General features: G+C 43.1%; 1 protein-coding gene across 4 annotated transcripts; it reads right to left on the reverse strand.

Moving 5' to 3' along the window:
• Nucleotides 1–970: 970 nt before the first annotated feature.
• On the reverse strand, nt 971–16,691 carry LOC133900914 (uncharacterized). 4 transcript variants are annotated; one of them, XM_062342198.1, is made up of 11 exons: nt 16,208–16,691; nt 8,219–8,530; nt 8,020–8,128; nt 7,822–7,946; nt 5,914–6,000; nt 5,743–5,826; nt 4,771–4,867; nt 4,583–4,670; nt 2,426–2,531; nt 2,237–2,329; nt 971–1,695 (listed from the first exon to the last, which is right to left on the reverse strand). In XM_062342198.1, the coding sequence occupies exons 1-11, from the start codon at nt 16,349–16,351 to the stop codon at nt 1,258–1,260; spliced, it is 1,683 nt and encodes a 560-aa protein (XP_062198182.1). In that variant the 5' UTR covers nt 16,352–16,691; the 3' UTR covers nt 971–1,257. The 4 variants fall into 4 exon arrangements, with proteins under 4 accessions (XP_062198182.1, XP_062198185.1, XP_062198183.1 ...); XM_062342201.1 differs by lacking the exon at nt 16,208–16,691 and adding an exon at nt 11,627–14,453; XM_062342199.1 differs by lacking the exon at nt 16,208–16,691 and adding an exon at nt 10,313–11,568.
• Nucleotides 16,692–17,731: the final 1,040 nt, after the last annotated feature.

The following is a 17,731-nucleotide window of genomic DNA, read 5'->3' on the forward strand; positions in this document are numbered from 1 at the left end:
CTTCCTATATCTGAATCCGATATCCGATATAAATATCCGAGATCCGATTCGATATACAAGATTTCTTTCAAATATTCGATATCCGATAGCATATAAATCAGATCGAGCGATCAGACGAGCGGAAAAATCCAAGCCATTTTCACCCTAGGAGGGAGGAAGGGGATAGTTGCTATGGTCGTCTGATTCTCCTCTCCTTCGGACCAGAGGCAGGTGAGCTATTTTGGGAACTCGTTGTTTTCAACTGAATTCATGGTGTCCATTTGCTTTGATCGCCAAGGATTTGAAATGTACTCTTCACTTTTGATATTTTCTTGATCCTGCACGTTCACTCATGGATTGAAGGTTGTTCGCGCCGACCAATGAAGACGTTTTACTAAGAGCATTTGAGCATTTGTCTGTCGGACTCGCATCCTCTAACATCAGAGGCAATATCACCGAAATGAACAATAATTTAAGTCTGAATGAATAGTACCGTAGCATTATCTACCGTACATTATTTTACTGTAGCAGTCAATCAGGTGCGTCCGTTTCAAATCTAACGGTCGGTGATGGAGGGTTAATGTCACCGCTACTGTTCACCGACGACCTTGCTTTAGTAATATTATAGGATGTGAGTCCTTATCCGTCAGCCTCCTTCCATCTCCGGTGAAATCCCCGCCGCTGACAACCGCTTTTGTGCTAACCTGGTATCATCGTCGCCTGTGGTAAGTGGCATCCCCGCCACCCTGTTCTCACGCCCGCAACCACCGTTAACAATGTTCCCTAGAGCGAACCACATTCAGAATTGCTGTATAAAAGTAGCACTTACAGCAGTTCACAATGTTCCCTAGAGCGAACCAAAGATTGTTTTTATGGAGGAAAATTACCATTAGACCAATGGAATCCACTGACCACCCATGATCTGCAGCTCAAGAGCAACATGACCACCCCAAAAAAAAAAGGTACACACTAGTCTAGAGAAATGTTACAAAAGAACAATCAAATATATCAGACATAACCAGTAAGCTTGTAATATACATCTTACGACAATATCGGTGTATGTACATGAGCAAGTTCCGTTATTTTCTTTCGCCGCACAGGTGGCAATAATGACACTTCTGTAGCCCAGAGACGTCAGCGAAGCAGGAAAAAAAAAAGGCATGCCTCCTTTGCTGGCAGCCTCCAAGCTACTCCCGCTCCACTAATCCTCACGTTAGTGACAAAAGATGAATAGCCATGGCCAAGCGAGCATGATAAAAATGCTAACAAAGCCTTCGATCATGTGAAAACAACAGATGATGGTTGCTTGAAGCTGGAGCTGGGAGCGCCTGCTTTGTTCGACGATGTTACCATCTTATCCTTTGAAGTGGTGTTGCCTACGACCTGCTCAGAAGAATCCGGCTTCTGGTTTTTTTCACTATGGCTGGGTCTGGCCCAGATTTTGATTAGCCCCTCACGGCATATGGTGAGGATTGATTCGCTGGTGAATTCCAGGCCAGAGAGGGGATCTACATGCACCCGGTGTGCAACAAGGGGTGAGAGCTTCGGTACATCTCGCATCCGCGGAGAAGGCTGGAGAACACCTGTTGGAGGGCATGCATTATCCCAGTGTGTAGAAGGGCTTCCACTGCCGAATGTAGGTGAGCCACCAGAAGGATGGCGTAGAGGGACAGCAATCTCGTCTAATGCCAGATCCCAGAGAAGCAGTTGGGTGTCCTAAAAGCATGCAAAGTGAAAAGGTATTATTGCCAGCATTAAACCAAGGACAAGCAGAAGCATACGCCACGTGACACGCAACACATCCTTTGTTCAAGAAATAATCACAAAATATCAAGATATACCAAAAATTACTTGGCCAAGAAAAAGTATTTGACACCCAGTATCAACACAAACATAAAGTAGGAATAGACAATAGAGGACAAAAGGAATTGCGTGAGCATGCTCTTAGTGCCACACACTGTAACACGAATCGCTAAAAGCTAGTGAGACCTATGAATCGTGATTTCATGGACACAAGGGGAAAGGCAATGGACTGTAGAGGCATGCGTGTTGCTCCTGTAGCGAGAAACCAATAAAAATTTAAGAAATTAGTAGCTTTTAGGTTCTTATCAGTAACCAGAAGTTCATAAAAGAAAATCAAAAGATTCCTACTTAACTTATTTTCATTATTTCCGTGATAGTATAGTATATATCACAAGAACCTCATTATTACTCCAGATTAACAACTCTTTTATGTCATATATAAACTTCTTGGTACCTGACCAACAGAACCAAGGCGATACACGACATTTTCTCCAGTTTCATCAGAATTTGGTGGGGACCAATACGGATCAAAAGCAACTGCGCTAACCTGCCAACCAGCAAAATGATCTGCCTCAATATGCAGGTTTCGGCAAGAAAACGTCAATATGATGCTAAACAAAGATAACTGTAATGATAGTATCACCCATGAATTATGCCCCTCGCCCCATGCAACTATCTTTCTGTCATCCATGCTCCATACTTGCACAAGATCATCTTCACCACCTGATAACAAATATTTGCCATCCGCACTGTAAAGGACATCATAATCCAATTAATTAACATTTTCCAGGATCTATTTGACAAAAGAAGAAATATATGTAAGAAAAAAAATTAAAGATGTGATGGTTATATGCGTAAATTAATCCATTCACCAGAAATCTTAGATCACAGCAGGACAGGTCTGAGTATGTAGCTTGCTGAACAATTGAGCATGTTGTTATACGATACAAAGCAAATATTGTCAAATCACACAACCATGCTGTGTAGGAAAATTCTACATTCCGCACTAAGCTATGTTATGACTACACTGAATATTACACAGAACTGATTAATTTTGTTTTTGATCCTTAAAATAGAGAAGTGACAAATTGTATCAGGCCGAGAGGCTGCTGGAGCCTACAGTTTGTGATAATAATTCCTTACATGCTATTAAATGTTTGCCCTATCCCTTATATACTATTCATTATGTCACTGACAAGTGGGTCCAGACCCACCTTGTTACTGACACAATGATATTTCAAAAAAATCAGTGGTATACAAGGAATTTCTCCAACAGCTTAGAACCTGGTGCAGCAGCCTACTGCTTGACCGGCCCAAATGAAACGAAAAAAACCACCCCCTGCTGCACCCAGTACCCAGTCACCACTCTTCCACCCCATCGCCCCTTCCTCCCCTTTCACTCGATCAAACACCAAAGCCTCCCACCATGAGATTGGGCGCAATGGTGGGGTGGACAGGGAGGCGGTGGATTTGGCGGTTGCCACCATCTAGGGCTGGCCCCTAGCTCGCCTCCCCCCCCCCCCCCCCTGAATGCCCCGTCGCAGAGATCAGGCACCTTGGAGTGCCTAGGCGGTCACTTGAGCCACTTTTTGGAACACTGGACTAATGTATGAACGAACAACAAGTTCTTTAATGTTTAACTGCATGTAATTTCAAGAGCTGGGGTTGCAGCCAAGCAGCACAAGCAGGCAACATCAAGATAGAAAAAAGCACAAGTGCCAAATCGCATGGAACTTTTGACAAGCAGGTGGAATATAAGTAAGAAACTTCTATCGTATACACCAATGACAACTAACAATATTTTAGCAGTCAAATTTGTCTGATTTTGGGCCAGGAAGCTATAGAAAGTGTTCAAAAAGGTGCTAGGAGCTGCGAGAGGTAGGGTGCCACCTTGTGCCTAGGGCGCCAAAGCGGGCAACTGGTATGCAAGAGAGAGTGGAGGAAAGGGAGAGAGGAAGGGGAGAGAAGGGAGAAGTGGGGAACCTAGAGGTGCGGTTCGCAGACTGCTGCTGAAGCCATGGACAAAGGGCAGAGAACACAAAGGGAGTGCTGCAGCTGCATGATGGCTGTGTAAGGGGGAGGAGATGCAGTACTAGCTCTTTCCATCAGCCAGCTCAGACCAAAATCCTCTAAAGCCTAAGACACTCTTCCCCTTCTATCCTCTTACGAAAGCTTGGCCGCCATCACCTCTTCCCTTCCCTCTGCCGCCACCTCTTCCCCTTGCCTCTTAATGCCAGTTTGGGAATAATCTCTGAAGCTGGAAGGCACCTACGGCCTCAGTGCCACCTAGCCCGCCTTTTTGAACAATGAGCTGAGAACACTATGACAAGTGGGGGCCATGGCCATTGCAAATCAGCAGCAACAACAATTGTGGTTCTGTAGCTACTGTCTTGTTGCCAGTCTACTATACACAGTCCATTATAAAAACACTTTGCCATTATGCTTCCGCTATTTCATATATATTAAAATTTGCTAAGAGAAAGAGTTTTGAGTTTTGACATAAACATCAAAACTAAAAAGTTTCACAGGGTGAAAGGGGTCATTTATCAAAATATTGAAATGGTTTGATTCACAGATTAATCAATAGAACTACAAGGATTAAACCCGTATACAATATGTCAATATCAAAAATAAGTGGAAAATAGTAGAATTGATGCAATTATGCAGAAATATAATGGAACCATAAGGTTTTTTGTTTTCTAAATGTCGGAGTTGGACATGGCAAAATGCAAGTTCTGGAAATAAGTGTGACAAAATAGCTGCCATATGTCAGAAGCAAAACATGCCATTGGCAGCTTACCTCCAAGAGCAACACAACAGTGCACCATAGTAACTTTTTCCACCAAACATTAGCTGTTCTTTCGCAAAGTCAAATACTCTTAAATAACCTGCATATAATTGAATAACTTTAGTTCAATATACAACTTCTCCCACATATAAAACTTTAGCATGTAAAACTGTCAATTCTCATTCTAAGACAGAAATTACCATCTCGCCCAACAGTGGCCAAGTAAGCTCCATCCAGCGAAAAAGATATGGCATTGATTGCACCTTGACAGATGTGCCATCTTGCAATTGGATTACCCTGCAGTGTTATTATGATCCCATAATCAGTCAAAGCAGCTACAGCTTTAAAAAATTAAAACTCATCATGTTCAAGACATTCTTATAAACATCCCTTGAATTAATAATTTGCATTATTTTTAATAAATCCAACAACTAGAACTGTTTCCATGGTTCATTGTACTGGTTCGAGTATGATATGATGGAACAGTGGACCTATTACTCGCAGTTAGCATATGCTGATGTCATAGAAGTAAAAAAACAGTGACAGATAAAGGCGGCCCAAGCAGACACACAGTTTCTGCCCTATTGTCAACAACCAAGAGGCAAGAGTGAAGCCACACCAGCACATACAGCTCGTGCACTTGTGTCAGCTACAAAGATAGAGCACTATAACTTATTTATGACAAATAATTTGACACTGGGTACACCCTTTTTTTAAAGTAGTTTCATCTTTAGTTGGACCTTGTGGGTTTCATCTCTAGCCTACCCCAACTTGCTTGGGACAAAGGCTGCTGCTGCTGTTGTTGTCATAGTTTGGCAATCTGCTACAACTGGAGTCCCAAGATACATAATATTAGAATAAATTTTGGTTATCCATAGTTCCTAGTAGAGATGTCTTCTAGTAGAGAACATGGTTTCCTTTGTAAACTTGAAAATGGAGAAGGGTGAACTATGTTAGGCTTGACATTCCAGTAGTAGCAGAAAATAGTATTGTACGAGCAATCCTGCAGGGTATAATTGTCTGGAATCCATATGGCGTGTCCGCAGACTCCAGGCACTAGTTCTTTGTTTAATAAAGTCCTAGAAAAACCATTTTACTAATACCAAATATCGAAACATCCAACATTGATTGCTATGCAGTTTCTCAGTAAAAGATATCATGTCCTAAGATACCTTACTCGACTTTGCATGTGAAATCATCAGCTGGCTTTGATCCTTTACAGTTGGAAATGTCCAATCAGTGTTTCCATCCTTGGACTAATGTATAAAAGGAAATAAATCAGCTCGATATCGGCTTAATATAGTATACTTCATAATAAATTTCTATGAGCAATGAGGACTCACTTTGTCATACACATACAAATTTCCATCCGCGTGACTAACAACAAAAATGCCATCACGCTCTGGCACCCATGCAACACAAGTGCAGCGGCTGCAATAGATTGGAATCCGAAGATCAAAACATACATTATAATTTAGTAACTGTGCAAAGATATCATCTCCAAAAAAACTGTGCTTGTGCAAGGATATGCATCCATAGACACCACAGGATAGCAGATCTTATGTTTTAAGCTGCACCATTGCAGAAACCTCAAAGCTAAGGAGAATCAATCAAATTCTCTTAAGGAAAAGGCTTAGTTACAAAAATCCAATGAAGTATCCCAGTATCCAGCAGGTCCAGCACATTAACCTGTTCACATTATCCTTCAGGAGTTCAGTCGCCATAGATATTTCGCATTAAGCAGCACCTAAACATGCATGCTAACTAAAATGCTTTGCTTTAGATCTTAACTAGGCAGGGAAGGTATAACACATTGCAGCTTCAGCTCTTCGCACAATAGTAAACAAGCTGGGTTGCAAGCTTATCCAGAGAAATGACAAAACATCAAGATTACTTACTGAACCATAGGGTGGTAACCTGCTGTGCTAAAAGCTCCTCAACAAATCCAGGGTTGAAGCAAACAGGACCACCTGTTGAAACCCCCAATCCCTCATGGTAGCATTGAAGGACACCCCTCCACTGTTTCAAAAGGTGACTGCCTAGCCCATCTAGGGAGTGCCTAGGCAGTAAGTGCCACCCTCCCGCTAGTGACGAATGGGCGATTAGGCGCTGCCCTGCCACCCGCCTAACACCTAGTAACTTTGGAATATTACTAAAATCGATGAAAGGAATAAGAATGTCCTTGCCGCAACTTTCCCTTGCCAATTTGAAGCAAGCAGCATGAAAGTTCATGAAATATGAAGGCTGCTGACAGGCATATTAGTAGTATTCACATAGATGACAAAGGAAAAATGGTTGCTGTTACTGATTGAGGTCTCATCAAAATGAGCTGGAGCTGGCTAAATAGAGTTGTAAACACTTTTCCTTATCCAATGATAATAGCTGCAGTATCTTACAACTGAAGACAAAGCAAATAAAAATGACTGGTACAAGCCAATCATAGTGGCATGAAACAAGATCATGACCTACAAATGTGATGGCATGCTGTTTTTTCACCCTAGCAGAAGGGGAAATCATAACAAGTAAGCTGAGACTACTGACACATTGCGCTGTATACACACATGCCCCTCATTCCACTTCTATAGATCATGTTCTAACTTCTATGGACAGTTCATGAGTTCAGCAATCAATTGTGTTTGTAGGATAAGATCTCACAAGAAAAGAAAAATCAATGAGCAATGGCAGCATGCCAGGCCAAGTACCAGACCACCAGAACAGCTCCCTTACGCATAGAAGTATATCGTTTTCTCTGTTTTCAAAAGCACTTTCTGAATTATGCCGTATATTTTTCTACAACATTGATTGGCCAGGTTGAAATTTTTATCAAGTTAGGGGCTGACAATGTGCTGGTATCATGGAACTAGACAAAAATACCATGAACTAGTCACTCGCTGCTAGCATGTTAATGTCCGTCTTTGTTCATGCATTTACTTGTGAGTTCTAAGTTGACAAAAGACATTAGTATCTTCTGTACATAGGGCCCATCATTACTTTCCCAGTATTTCTTCAAATTGTATTAGATTGCAGTGTATTGCATGTCAGTAAGACCTGCATCGTATATTGTATTGATGTTACCCAGATTAAGTCTTTACCAACTTCTATAACTTACAGGACAATTACCATATCAAGAAAAAAATAATCAAGCAATTCGGAATACCTAACATAATGCTGAGACAAATTTGACGAGCTCGTTATGGTAAATTTTGACACCACCATTTTTCAAGTAAATAGTAAAAATGGGAAACATGCCTGCTGCTGGCAGCGCCACCTGCAGTTGCATCTTTATCTTTGTCTTTGTCTTTATTAATGAAATGCTGATATGCAACGGGCTTCTTTCCAGGATCTTGCAACTGCTGCCTCAATGACATTGAATAGACTGCACAATGAATGAAAGTACATTATATCTACTTAATTCAGTTGTAACTTGTAAGGATAAAGTATCAACAGACCATCTCCTGAAAACACCCCAACGAGCAGGTCATGACCATCCTTGGCTTCCGAGTCAAATGCATGGCAAAGCGGGTTTGAGCTGCTAAAGTGGATGGACTTTATTGGATCCTGATAAAATTAACAAGTTGATCACTGAACCACACGATGGCAAACTTGTAAGTAACTTAGCATGCATTCAGCAAGAGAGAAAGGAAATACTTTGTCATGTGAGTTGAGATCACTGATGAAGAGCGTGTCAGCAGTATTGAATATGATGTATGCGCCCTTGCCATCATAATTCGACATGCCTTGTGATCCACTTGCACTAGTCGATGCACCAGTTCCTCCACCTATGCGGTTGCTTCCTGAGTGTGCCCTGCTGGCACCATTGCTCCCAAAGCTAAGTGCCCGGCTCCCATTCCCAGTACCGAGCAGCCTAGCAGCTGCAGACCGCATCCCACTGCCAGCGCTAGGTGTAGAAGGCGTGGAGCCCTGACCGGCCGGCTTCTCCTTCAAATATGCCACCGTCATCTGCCACCATCACAACCAATCATCCATCTTAATATTGCATAAATGAAGTATGATAGACACAACACAACGCAACAAAACCTGCAATTTCAAAGCTCTGCAAGCAGTTAACCAAATATTTGATCTACACTATTATAATTCCCAAACAGTACCCCATATGTCATTTATACTGAGTGTTTCCAGAAACGGTAGCTCCTAATGTACACAAGGATCATCCAAACATGAAACATCACAAATACTAAAACATCTACAGACTACAAAGACTGCCCAAACTGCCCAAAAACTTGCGAATACCCTACACATAACCAATCGAAATTCCAACGATCTACAAAGACCTACCCAAATCCCGCACCTGATCAGGTTAAGTCAACACCCATCTGTCATGACCATGAACAATGGTGTCGCGGCAATGACTTCGCCAACAGCTGAAGGAAGCGGGAACAGCAGCAGTGAAGGAGAATAGCCATCTAGGCATGTTTGCACGAGTGTTTGTTTCTTGTATGCGTGTGTCAGTGGTGGGACCACTTGTCAGATACAATTCAGCGGCGATGTTATAAACCAGCCGTAATAATGTGGATTGAACAAGAAGAAAGAAATGAACATTCTCCAGCTATTTCTCTTGTTCTTCTCTGATCCTTCCTTCTCTCTTCTCCCTGTTGCTATCTAGTTGATGAATCTCTTGTGAATTCGTCTCCAGCAGCTCTGCTCCGACGATGAACATCACAATTGGTATCAGATTCGGTTGATCCGCGGGCGGCTTGCTGCGCACTCTTGGTTGCTCGGTAAATCCCACGGGGAAGGTAGCGATTGCTTAGGCAATTGTCATAAATCCGTTACCTAGGGTTCGACCAACTCGGAGCAACAGCACCACGACGCCTCCGAAGCACAGCACTCTGCTCCAACAATTTCTAGCGGCGATGGATGCGTCTGAGCAACGTATTCGTGATGATCGGGTGGCATTTGAGACTCGATTGATGGAGCAACTGGCAATTCTCACCACCAAAGTGGCGGTGGTTGACGAATTGAAGTCGCAGCTGTCGGATCTCGACCTCGAGATCGCTACGAGCACCAATCGCCTGGATCACATTCAGACGAAGCTTGATATGTCCATGATGTCTATCGGGAAGCTGCAGCAAGAGCAGACCGATGTAGCCCACTTCGTTCAGCCCAGGCTTCCTCCAAAGTTCATGATTCCACCTCGCGACGGCATTGTGGGCGAGCATCCCCATCAACATCGCGGGCCTCACCATCCTCACCCTCAGGCATCGCTACCTGATACTCCTCACCCCACTACTGATTTTGCGTGTCTGGGTCCGAGAGGTGTGGGTTCGCAAGTCTCCGATAGTCCTAGGAAAATTTGGTTACCTAAGATGGAGTTCCTAAGGTTTGATGGTTCAGATGTTCGCATATGGATTGATAAGGCGCAGTCATTTTTTGAAATCTACCAAATCCCTGCTAGTTTTCAGGCTATGGCTGCAACCTTGTACCTTATCGGGCGAGCAGCACTGTGGTTTCAAACTTATAAGCAGGATCATGCTATTTTGACATGGGATCATCTGAAGACTGCGTTATTGTCTGTATTTGATGTCAATACTCATAGAGAAAAAGTAGCAGAACTGCTTATGCTTAAGCAAATTGGTACTGTGGAAGACTATAAATCTGAATTTGAACAATTAGTCTACACAGTCAGGTTATATGATCCTCATGTTAGTGAAACAATGTTAATCACACAGTTAATCTTGGGTCTTAAGGAAGAGCTCAGGCCAGCAGCTGAACCTCAATTACCTGATTCCTTACACCGTGCCACTTTGTTAGCATTGGTTCAGGAGGGAATTTTGGATAGGACTAGAAAGCATGGGCATAAAGCCACCTATTCCAGACCAGCAACTGAACTTCAATTAGTCTACACAGTCAGGTTATATGATCCTCATGTTAGTGAAACAATGTTAATCACACAGTTTATCTTGGGTCTTAAGGAAGAGCTCAGGCCAGCAGTTGAACTTCACTTACCTGATTCCTTACACCGTGCCACTTTGTTAGCATTGGTTCAGGAGGGAATTTTGGATAGGACTAGAAAGCATGGGCATAAAGCCACCTATTCCAGACCACTGTCTTCCAACCACAGCAAAGTGAACACCAAAGTGAGTGACAGGTGAAATTTGGAAAGCAAAACAATTGAAAGATTCTAGAAAGGCCAACAATCTATGTTTCAAATGTGGGGATAAGTATTCTCCTACACATAGTTGTAAGCTGATTACTCCTTCTCAGCTCAATGTTGTTACCATAGACAGTGCAGATGGGGGACAGATCTTGTCTGATGAACTTCTTGATGCATTGAGCAGTGCTAATTGGAGTCCATATCAAGATTACACTTGTGTCTCCTTGCATGCTATTGCTGGCACTGAACAACCAAGGTCCATTAGGCTGAGAGCACTGGTTGAGAATCAAGTCATGCTTGTTTTGGTTGATTCAGGGAGTAGTTCACAATTTGTGGATAGAATCCAGTGTTTGCTGGTGGACATTGCTCCTCTCAAGATTAAAGTGGCAAATGGGGGCATTCTATGGTGCAAGCAGGAAGCCAATGACTTACATTGGTGGATACAAGGTCACACCTTCCACAATAATGCAAAGGTTATTGACTTAGGAGGCTATGATATGGTGCTTGGTATGGAGTGGCTGGAGAAGTTTAGTCCCATGACTTGTAACTGTGCTGAAAAGTGGCTGGAATTTCAGTATATGCAGTCTAAAATCAGATTGCAAGGTGTGATCCAACCTGCTGGTTCGGCCCTACTCCAACTGCACGAGGATCAGTTGCTCAAATGGCATAAGGGAAATGAAATATGGGCCACTGCTCTAGTGGAGCCAGTTTCTGATGTTATTACTGTTTCCCCAGAAGCAGTGCCGGCTGAGGTGCAGTCTATACTTCATAAGTATAAGCAGGTCTTTGATGAACCACATTGCCTACCACCAAGGAGATTTTATGACCACACTATCACCTTAATACATGGGGATGTTGCTGTCAATTCCAGACCATATAGGTATTCACCATATCAAAAGAATGAAATTGAAAAACAAATTGCTGAAATGCTGCAGTCTGACCTTATATCTACCAGTGTGAGCCCCTTTGCATCTCCAGTCCTTTTGGTCAAAAAGAAAGATGCTTCATGGTGATTTTGTGTTGATTACCGAAGACTCAATGACTTAACAGTCAAGAATAAGTTCCCTATGCCCATAGCTGATGAAATCATGGATGAATTAGCTACTGCTCAGTTCTTTTCTAAGCTGGACCTCAGATCAGGATTCCATCAAATAAGAATTGCAGAGGGTGATGAGTTCAAAACTGCGTTCAAGACACTCATGGCCATTTCCAATTCAAGGTGATGCCATTTGGGTTAACAAATGCCCCTGCAACCTTTCAATGTCTTATGAATAATATTTTGCACCTTATCTTAGAAAGTTTGTGCTTGTGTTCATGAATGATATCCTAGTATATAGCGCTACTTTAGTAGATCATATACATCATCTGGAGCTAGTTTTTCAGTCCTTGTTAGCAAACAAACTATATGCCAAGTTGATTAAATGTTCTTGTGCTCAAAAACAATTGGAGTACCTTGGACATATAATTTCTGATAAAGGTGTAGCCACAGATCCAGCAAAAACTCAAGCTATGATCAGCTGGCCTACTCCAACAAATGTGACAGAACTTAGAGGGTTCTTAGGCTTAACTGGATATTATAGAAAGTTTGTTAAGAACTATGGACTGATTGCTAAGCCATTGACTGATTTGTTAAAGAAAAAAGGCTTTGAGTGGTCATCTGAGGCTGAAGTTGCATTTGATCACCTTAAGCAAGCTATGTCCTCTACTCCTGTTCTAGCACTTCCCAATTTCAGCTTACCTTTTGAAATTGAAACCGATGCTTGTGACAAGGGAATTGGGGAAGTTCTATCCCAAAAAGGGCAGCCAGTTGCTTACTATAGCAAAACTTTAGGCCTTGCCAATCAGAAATTGTCCATTTATGAAAAGGAGTTTATTGCAATTATGATGGCAGTGGAAAGATGGAGGCAGTATTTGCTTAGAGGGCCATTTACTATCAACACTGATCACAAGAGTCTTTGCTACCTAGATGATCAGCATCTCTCAGAAAAAGGCAATGACCAAGCTCATTGGCCTGCAGTACAAGTTTCAGTGTAGAAAAGGGACTGACAACAGAGCTGCAGATGCCCTCTCAAGGGTGGGTCATTTGGTTGAATTGCAAGCACTCTCAACCTGTCAACCTGTATGGATTCAGGAGGTGATAAATTCTTACCAATCTGATGCAAAAGCTCACGATCTCTTAACTGAATTAGCAGTACACTCTCCCAATGACCAAGGCTTCTCTTTAGATGCTGAAGGTCTGGGTTGGTTCAAATACTGCATTGCAAACTAAGATAATTGCTGCATTGCACTCTTCTGCAGTAGGTGGCTGTTCAGGGATTCAAGCCACTTATCAAATAATCAAGAGGGCTTTTACATGGGTGGGACTCAAGAATGATGTCACTAATTTTGTGAAGCAGTGCATCACATGTCAGCAGGCCAAGCATGAAAAATGCTCCAGCCAAGGGCTGTTGCGGCCTCTACCAATTCCTCGGGAGGCATGGAAAGATATCTCGATGGATTTCATTGAAGGTTTGCCATTATCTGATGGATTTTCAGTTATATTGGTTGTGGTTGATCGGTTTACGAAGTTTGCACACTTTATTCCACTGAAACACCCATATACTGCATTACATGTGGCAAGGATATTTTTTCATGAGGTGGTTAGGCTGCATGGTCTGCCACATTCTATCGTTTCAGACAGGGACAAGGTCTTTACAAGCACATTTTGGCAAGAGCTCTTCAAGCTGGTGGACACTATGCTACAAATGAGTACAATCTACCACCCTCAAACCGATTGACAAACAAAGAGGGTCAATCAATGTTTGGAAATGTATTTGAGATGTGTTGTTGGTGACATTCCTCGTAGATGGCACAAATGGCTGGACATGGCTGAGTTTTGGTATAACTCCTGCTATCACTCTTCACTGGGTTGTACCCCATTCAAGGCTCTTTATGGTGTAGATCCAAATTATGGAGTTGTTCCTGACCTTCCATCATGTACAAATGCTGATGCTATTGACCTTCTCAAAGAAAGGCAGCTGTACTCTAGCTACTTGAGAGCTCAACTGGAGAAAGCACAGCTCAAGATGAAGCTTTATGCTGATAAACATCGATTTTTCAGGGAATCCCAAGTGGGTGATAAGGTTTTTCTGAAACTACAACCATATGCTCAGAATTCAGTGGTTAATCGTGCACATCCTAAGCATGTCTTTCACGTGTCCCAGTTGAAGCAGTTTATTCCAAACTACACACCTGTATTCTTGAGAAACCAAGTTGAAATGTGCCTTGGTTTTCTTGTGATGAGTGATTGACATTGTCATTTATTTGGTTTGATGATCTTCGGTTTTGCATGAACTTTGATGTGATTTGAATTGATTTGAGATTTCATTTGAGCATAATGATTATGGACTAATTGGAATTGAAGTAGGAGATATGTGTTTGCCTGTCTCATGATGTGCAGGTGATGGATGCAACTTGGCGGTCGACGGCAAGATGATCTGGCCCAAGCGGAGTGCTTGATGCCAGACAATCAAGGAGACCGGGCGGAGTCAAGGGTGATCATAGCTGAACACGTGGAGGTCAAGCAAAGCATTGAAGGCAGATGGAGACGGTGTGTTGACAAAGTCAAGCGAAGGGGATGCCGGTGCAAGTGACAAGGCGGCCCGAGGAATCGGGAGCGGGAGAGACTTGCCGGCAGTCAGGATCGCATGATGGAGTACACGCGTCGACATCGAAACGCTTGCTTAAGGTGTAAGCAAGGCGGTGAGTCACGCTTTGAGAAGCATGCAGGCGGTTTCGTGGTTTAGCCTCAAAACCGTAGGAGGACTGGAGGAGTATGTGGCACCATCACGAAGCTTGCGTCAAGGTAAAGCTAAGTCGTGAAGGCGTCACGGCCGTCCGATGAATGGAGAAGAAAATGGACTAAAATGCCCTCGTGGTAGGTAGGACTGCACTACAAGAAAGGGGTATTTTCGGAAAAAGCTAGAAAACTTAAGGGCCAAGTTTCCTAGGCCTATAAATAGAGGGGTAGAGCTAGAGAGAACTTTGAACCAACCACTTGAGCCCCCTTGTGCTACTCATTTGAGAGTCTTAGAGCTAGGTTTTTAGAGGAGAGAATGATGAATGCTTAGCCTATATAATAGGTGAGAGTTTTGAGAGATAAATCTTTGTAATCCGTCTAAAATAGGACTGACCTCTTTGAATAATTAAATTAATGTTTTTGCATATATTTGAATTCCCCTCCTTCTAGTTTCCCTCTATTAGTTCCCTCTTTGCAAGTTTTTCGATTTTCGGTTTTGATTTTCGTTTTGATTTTTGGGATGAAATTTCAACACCTTGTGAGATCATTCTTCTTGTTGCTAGAAGTATAAAAACTCACATACGAGTATATGCTCATGGGTCTTGAGTACCCTTGCCTCTAGATCATCAACTTGGAGAGGTTTCTTGCCCCGTGATTTTTTTCTTTGAGCTGCAATATTTCACCTTTGCAGGGTTGTTTTTCTTGATGCTAGTGGCTTAAATACTCACATACTCATGTATTTGAGCGGGTCTTGAATCCCCTTACCACTAGACTATCATCTTGAAGGATAACCTTGTCCGGTGTCCATTTTATCTAGTTTCTTTGGAAGTTACGAGTTTTTGTGCACAAAGACACATGGAATGGTCCTGAATGGAACCTATGATTCATATTCCATCTGTGGAGTCATGTTGCCATAGAAGTAGTCTTCTTACTTTGTCTCTTTAATTCTTTTGCTTCCGCTTGAACGTTTTGAGGTGCGTTAGGTGAGAAATAAGAAAAGGTCATCTATTTCCAAAGAAATTTGTTGAGACGCCTATTCACCCCGCTCTAGTCGTCATTCTCATTCCTACAATTCTCTTATCCTCCTTCTCAACAGGATTTGTCGGTTGCAGCATTGCTTCCAGAGAAGATATTGGACAGGAGGCTAGTGAAGAAAGGTAGAGTTGCAACTGTGCAGGTCCTGATCAAATGGAGTTCTCTTCCTGATGCTATGGCTACCTGGGAGGACTATTACGCTGTCCAGAACCGGTTCCCGGATGCACCAACTTGGGGGCAAGCTGATATTCAAGGCGGTGGCACTGTCATGACCATGAACGATGGCGTCGCCAACAGCTGAAGGAAGCGGGAACAGCAGCAGCGAAGGAGAATACGCCATCTAGGCATGTTTGCGCGTGTGTGCGTTTGTTGTATGCGTGTGTCAGTGGTGGGACCACTTGTCAGATACAATTCGGCGACGCTGTTATACGCCGACGCCGGCCGTAATGATGTGGATTGAACAAGAAGAAAGAAATGAACCTCTCGTTCTTCTCTCTTCTCCCTGTTGCTATCTAGCCGATGAATCTCTCGTGAATTCGTCTCCGGCAGCTCTGCTCCGGCGATGAACATCACAGCATCCCAACCCCATCGCCCAATTCCCCATCCAACCAACCCACAGTGGCACATCGAGATTCCCATCCGGCGCATCGAACCGCCCCCCCCCCCCCCTTCGCTTCTACCCTAACCGGAGACCCCACGGCGCCGATACCTGGGAGACGGTCTTGCCGCTGTGGTTGTAGTGCACCACGGCGGGGGAGTGCGTCTTCTCGTACTGCAGCTTGTGCCGCCCCTCGGGGGTCTTGAAGTAGGTCTTCAGCCCGCCCGCCCCGGCGCCCGACGCCGCGGACGCCATGCCCCGCGGCCCCTCGCGATCGCCTCCGGGCCGCAATGGCCCCCACCACCCGCGCGCGGACAGACGAGGCCGCGCGCACGGTCACCGCCTCACGCCGTGGTGCGAGGGGCAGGGTTTTTGGAGGCGGGGGAGGGGGTGCCCGGATCGGGGGAGGAAGGGAGGGAGGATCCGAGCGAGAGGTGGGTTCGATTTGGGATTGAGACGGCGGATGCGGGAGAGCAGAGAAGAGGGGCTCGGAGGAGAAAATGAGTAATTATTTTTCGTGGACTCTGTCAATAAAAGAAAGGCAAAATAGTCCTCATATCACTTTCTTGCACTTCACTAAAATAGCACTGATATCGGTACTATTTTAACAAAATATAAAATTTCATAATGGTATGAGAGCTATTGCCTTAAAAAATGCTATGCATATATTATCAGAACGTCTGACTGACCCTTTCAACCAAATATTGTTACAGTGTTCTTGCTATAGTACCAACGCTACAGTATACGAGTCGAAAAAGAGTTGAGCATTCTAGTCAGACGTATAGGTACATACGGGCATACGGCGGTTGGGGAAAAGGGGAAGAAAACCCTTTCGGTGCAGGATTCGCATCCTCTGTAAACAGAGGAGCTACAGTAAATCGTGAGTGTATGAACAGTGTAATGCAGTTCATTAACGTGGCAAAGCACTGTATCAGCTACTGTTACGAAAATGCTGCTGAAAATGGTACTGTAGCAAACTGTAGCATTAAAATCCTGACTGTTCACTCACGATCCGGCGGACGGGACAATACAAACTGCAATTTACTGTAGCTCCTCTGACTTTGCTGATACGAATCCTTCGGCGCAGGGTCAGGACAACACCATGCATACATTGATAAAATAAAAAAACACGGTGAATGGAAACCATGAATTCCTATAAAAAAAGAGAGAAATAAAAATCATGCTTAGTAAGTTGACTTTTGAATAATTTTGTGAAATGAGACCGCATACAGCTCAAAATAGGGTTATGCACTGGCAAGCTTTTTTGCGCTTCTTTAAGTTGACTTCTGGTGATCTTATGGTTAAATAACAGCCGGAAGTATTTTAGATCATGGTATATCTACTATGATTTTCTTCAAAACCTATGAAAACCATGTATCAAACAGGGCCTAATGTATCTCACATATCCTACATTTATATAAAAACTCACGGTATGTGTGAAATTTTGTCATAGAATTATATCAATAATGATTTTTGTGCGTCATAATATTTGTCACAAAATCTGTATCATAAAATATACTTAGTGACATTCTATAAAAATTGTCACAAAATGTCTAACATTTCATAACAACTATATTATCATTATGAAATGTATTATATTATGTGGTGATATTTTTTGTCATCTAAGCATACAAC

The sequence above is a fragment of the Phragmites australis genome, chromosome 19 (assembly GCF_958298935.1).
Source record: "Phragmites australis chromosome 19, lpPhrAust1.1, whole genome shotgun sequence".
NCBI lineage: Eukaryota > Viridiplantae > Streptophyta > Magnoliopsida > Poales > Poaceae > Phragmites > Phragmites australis.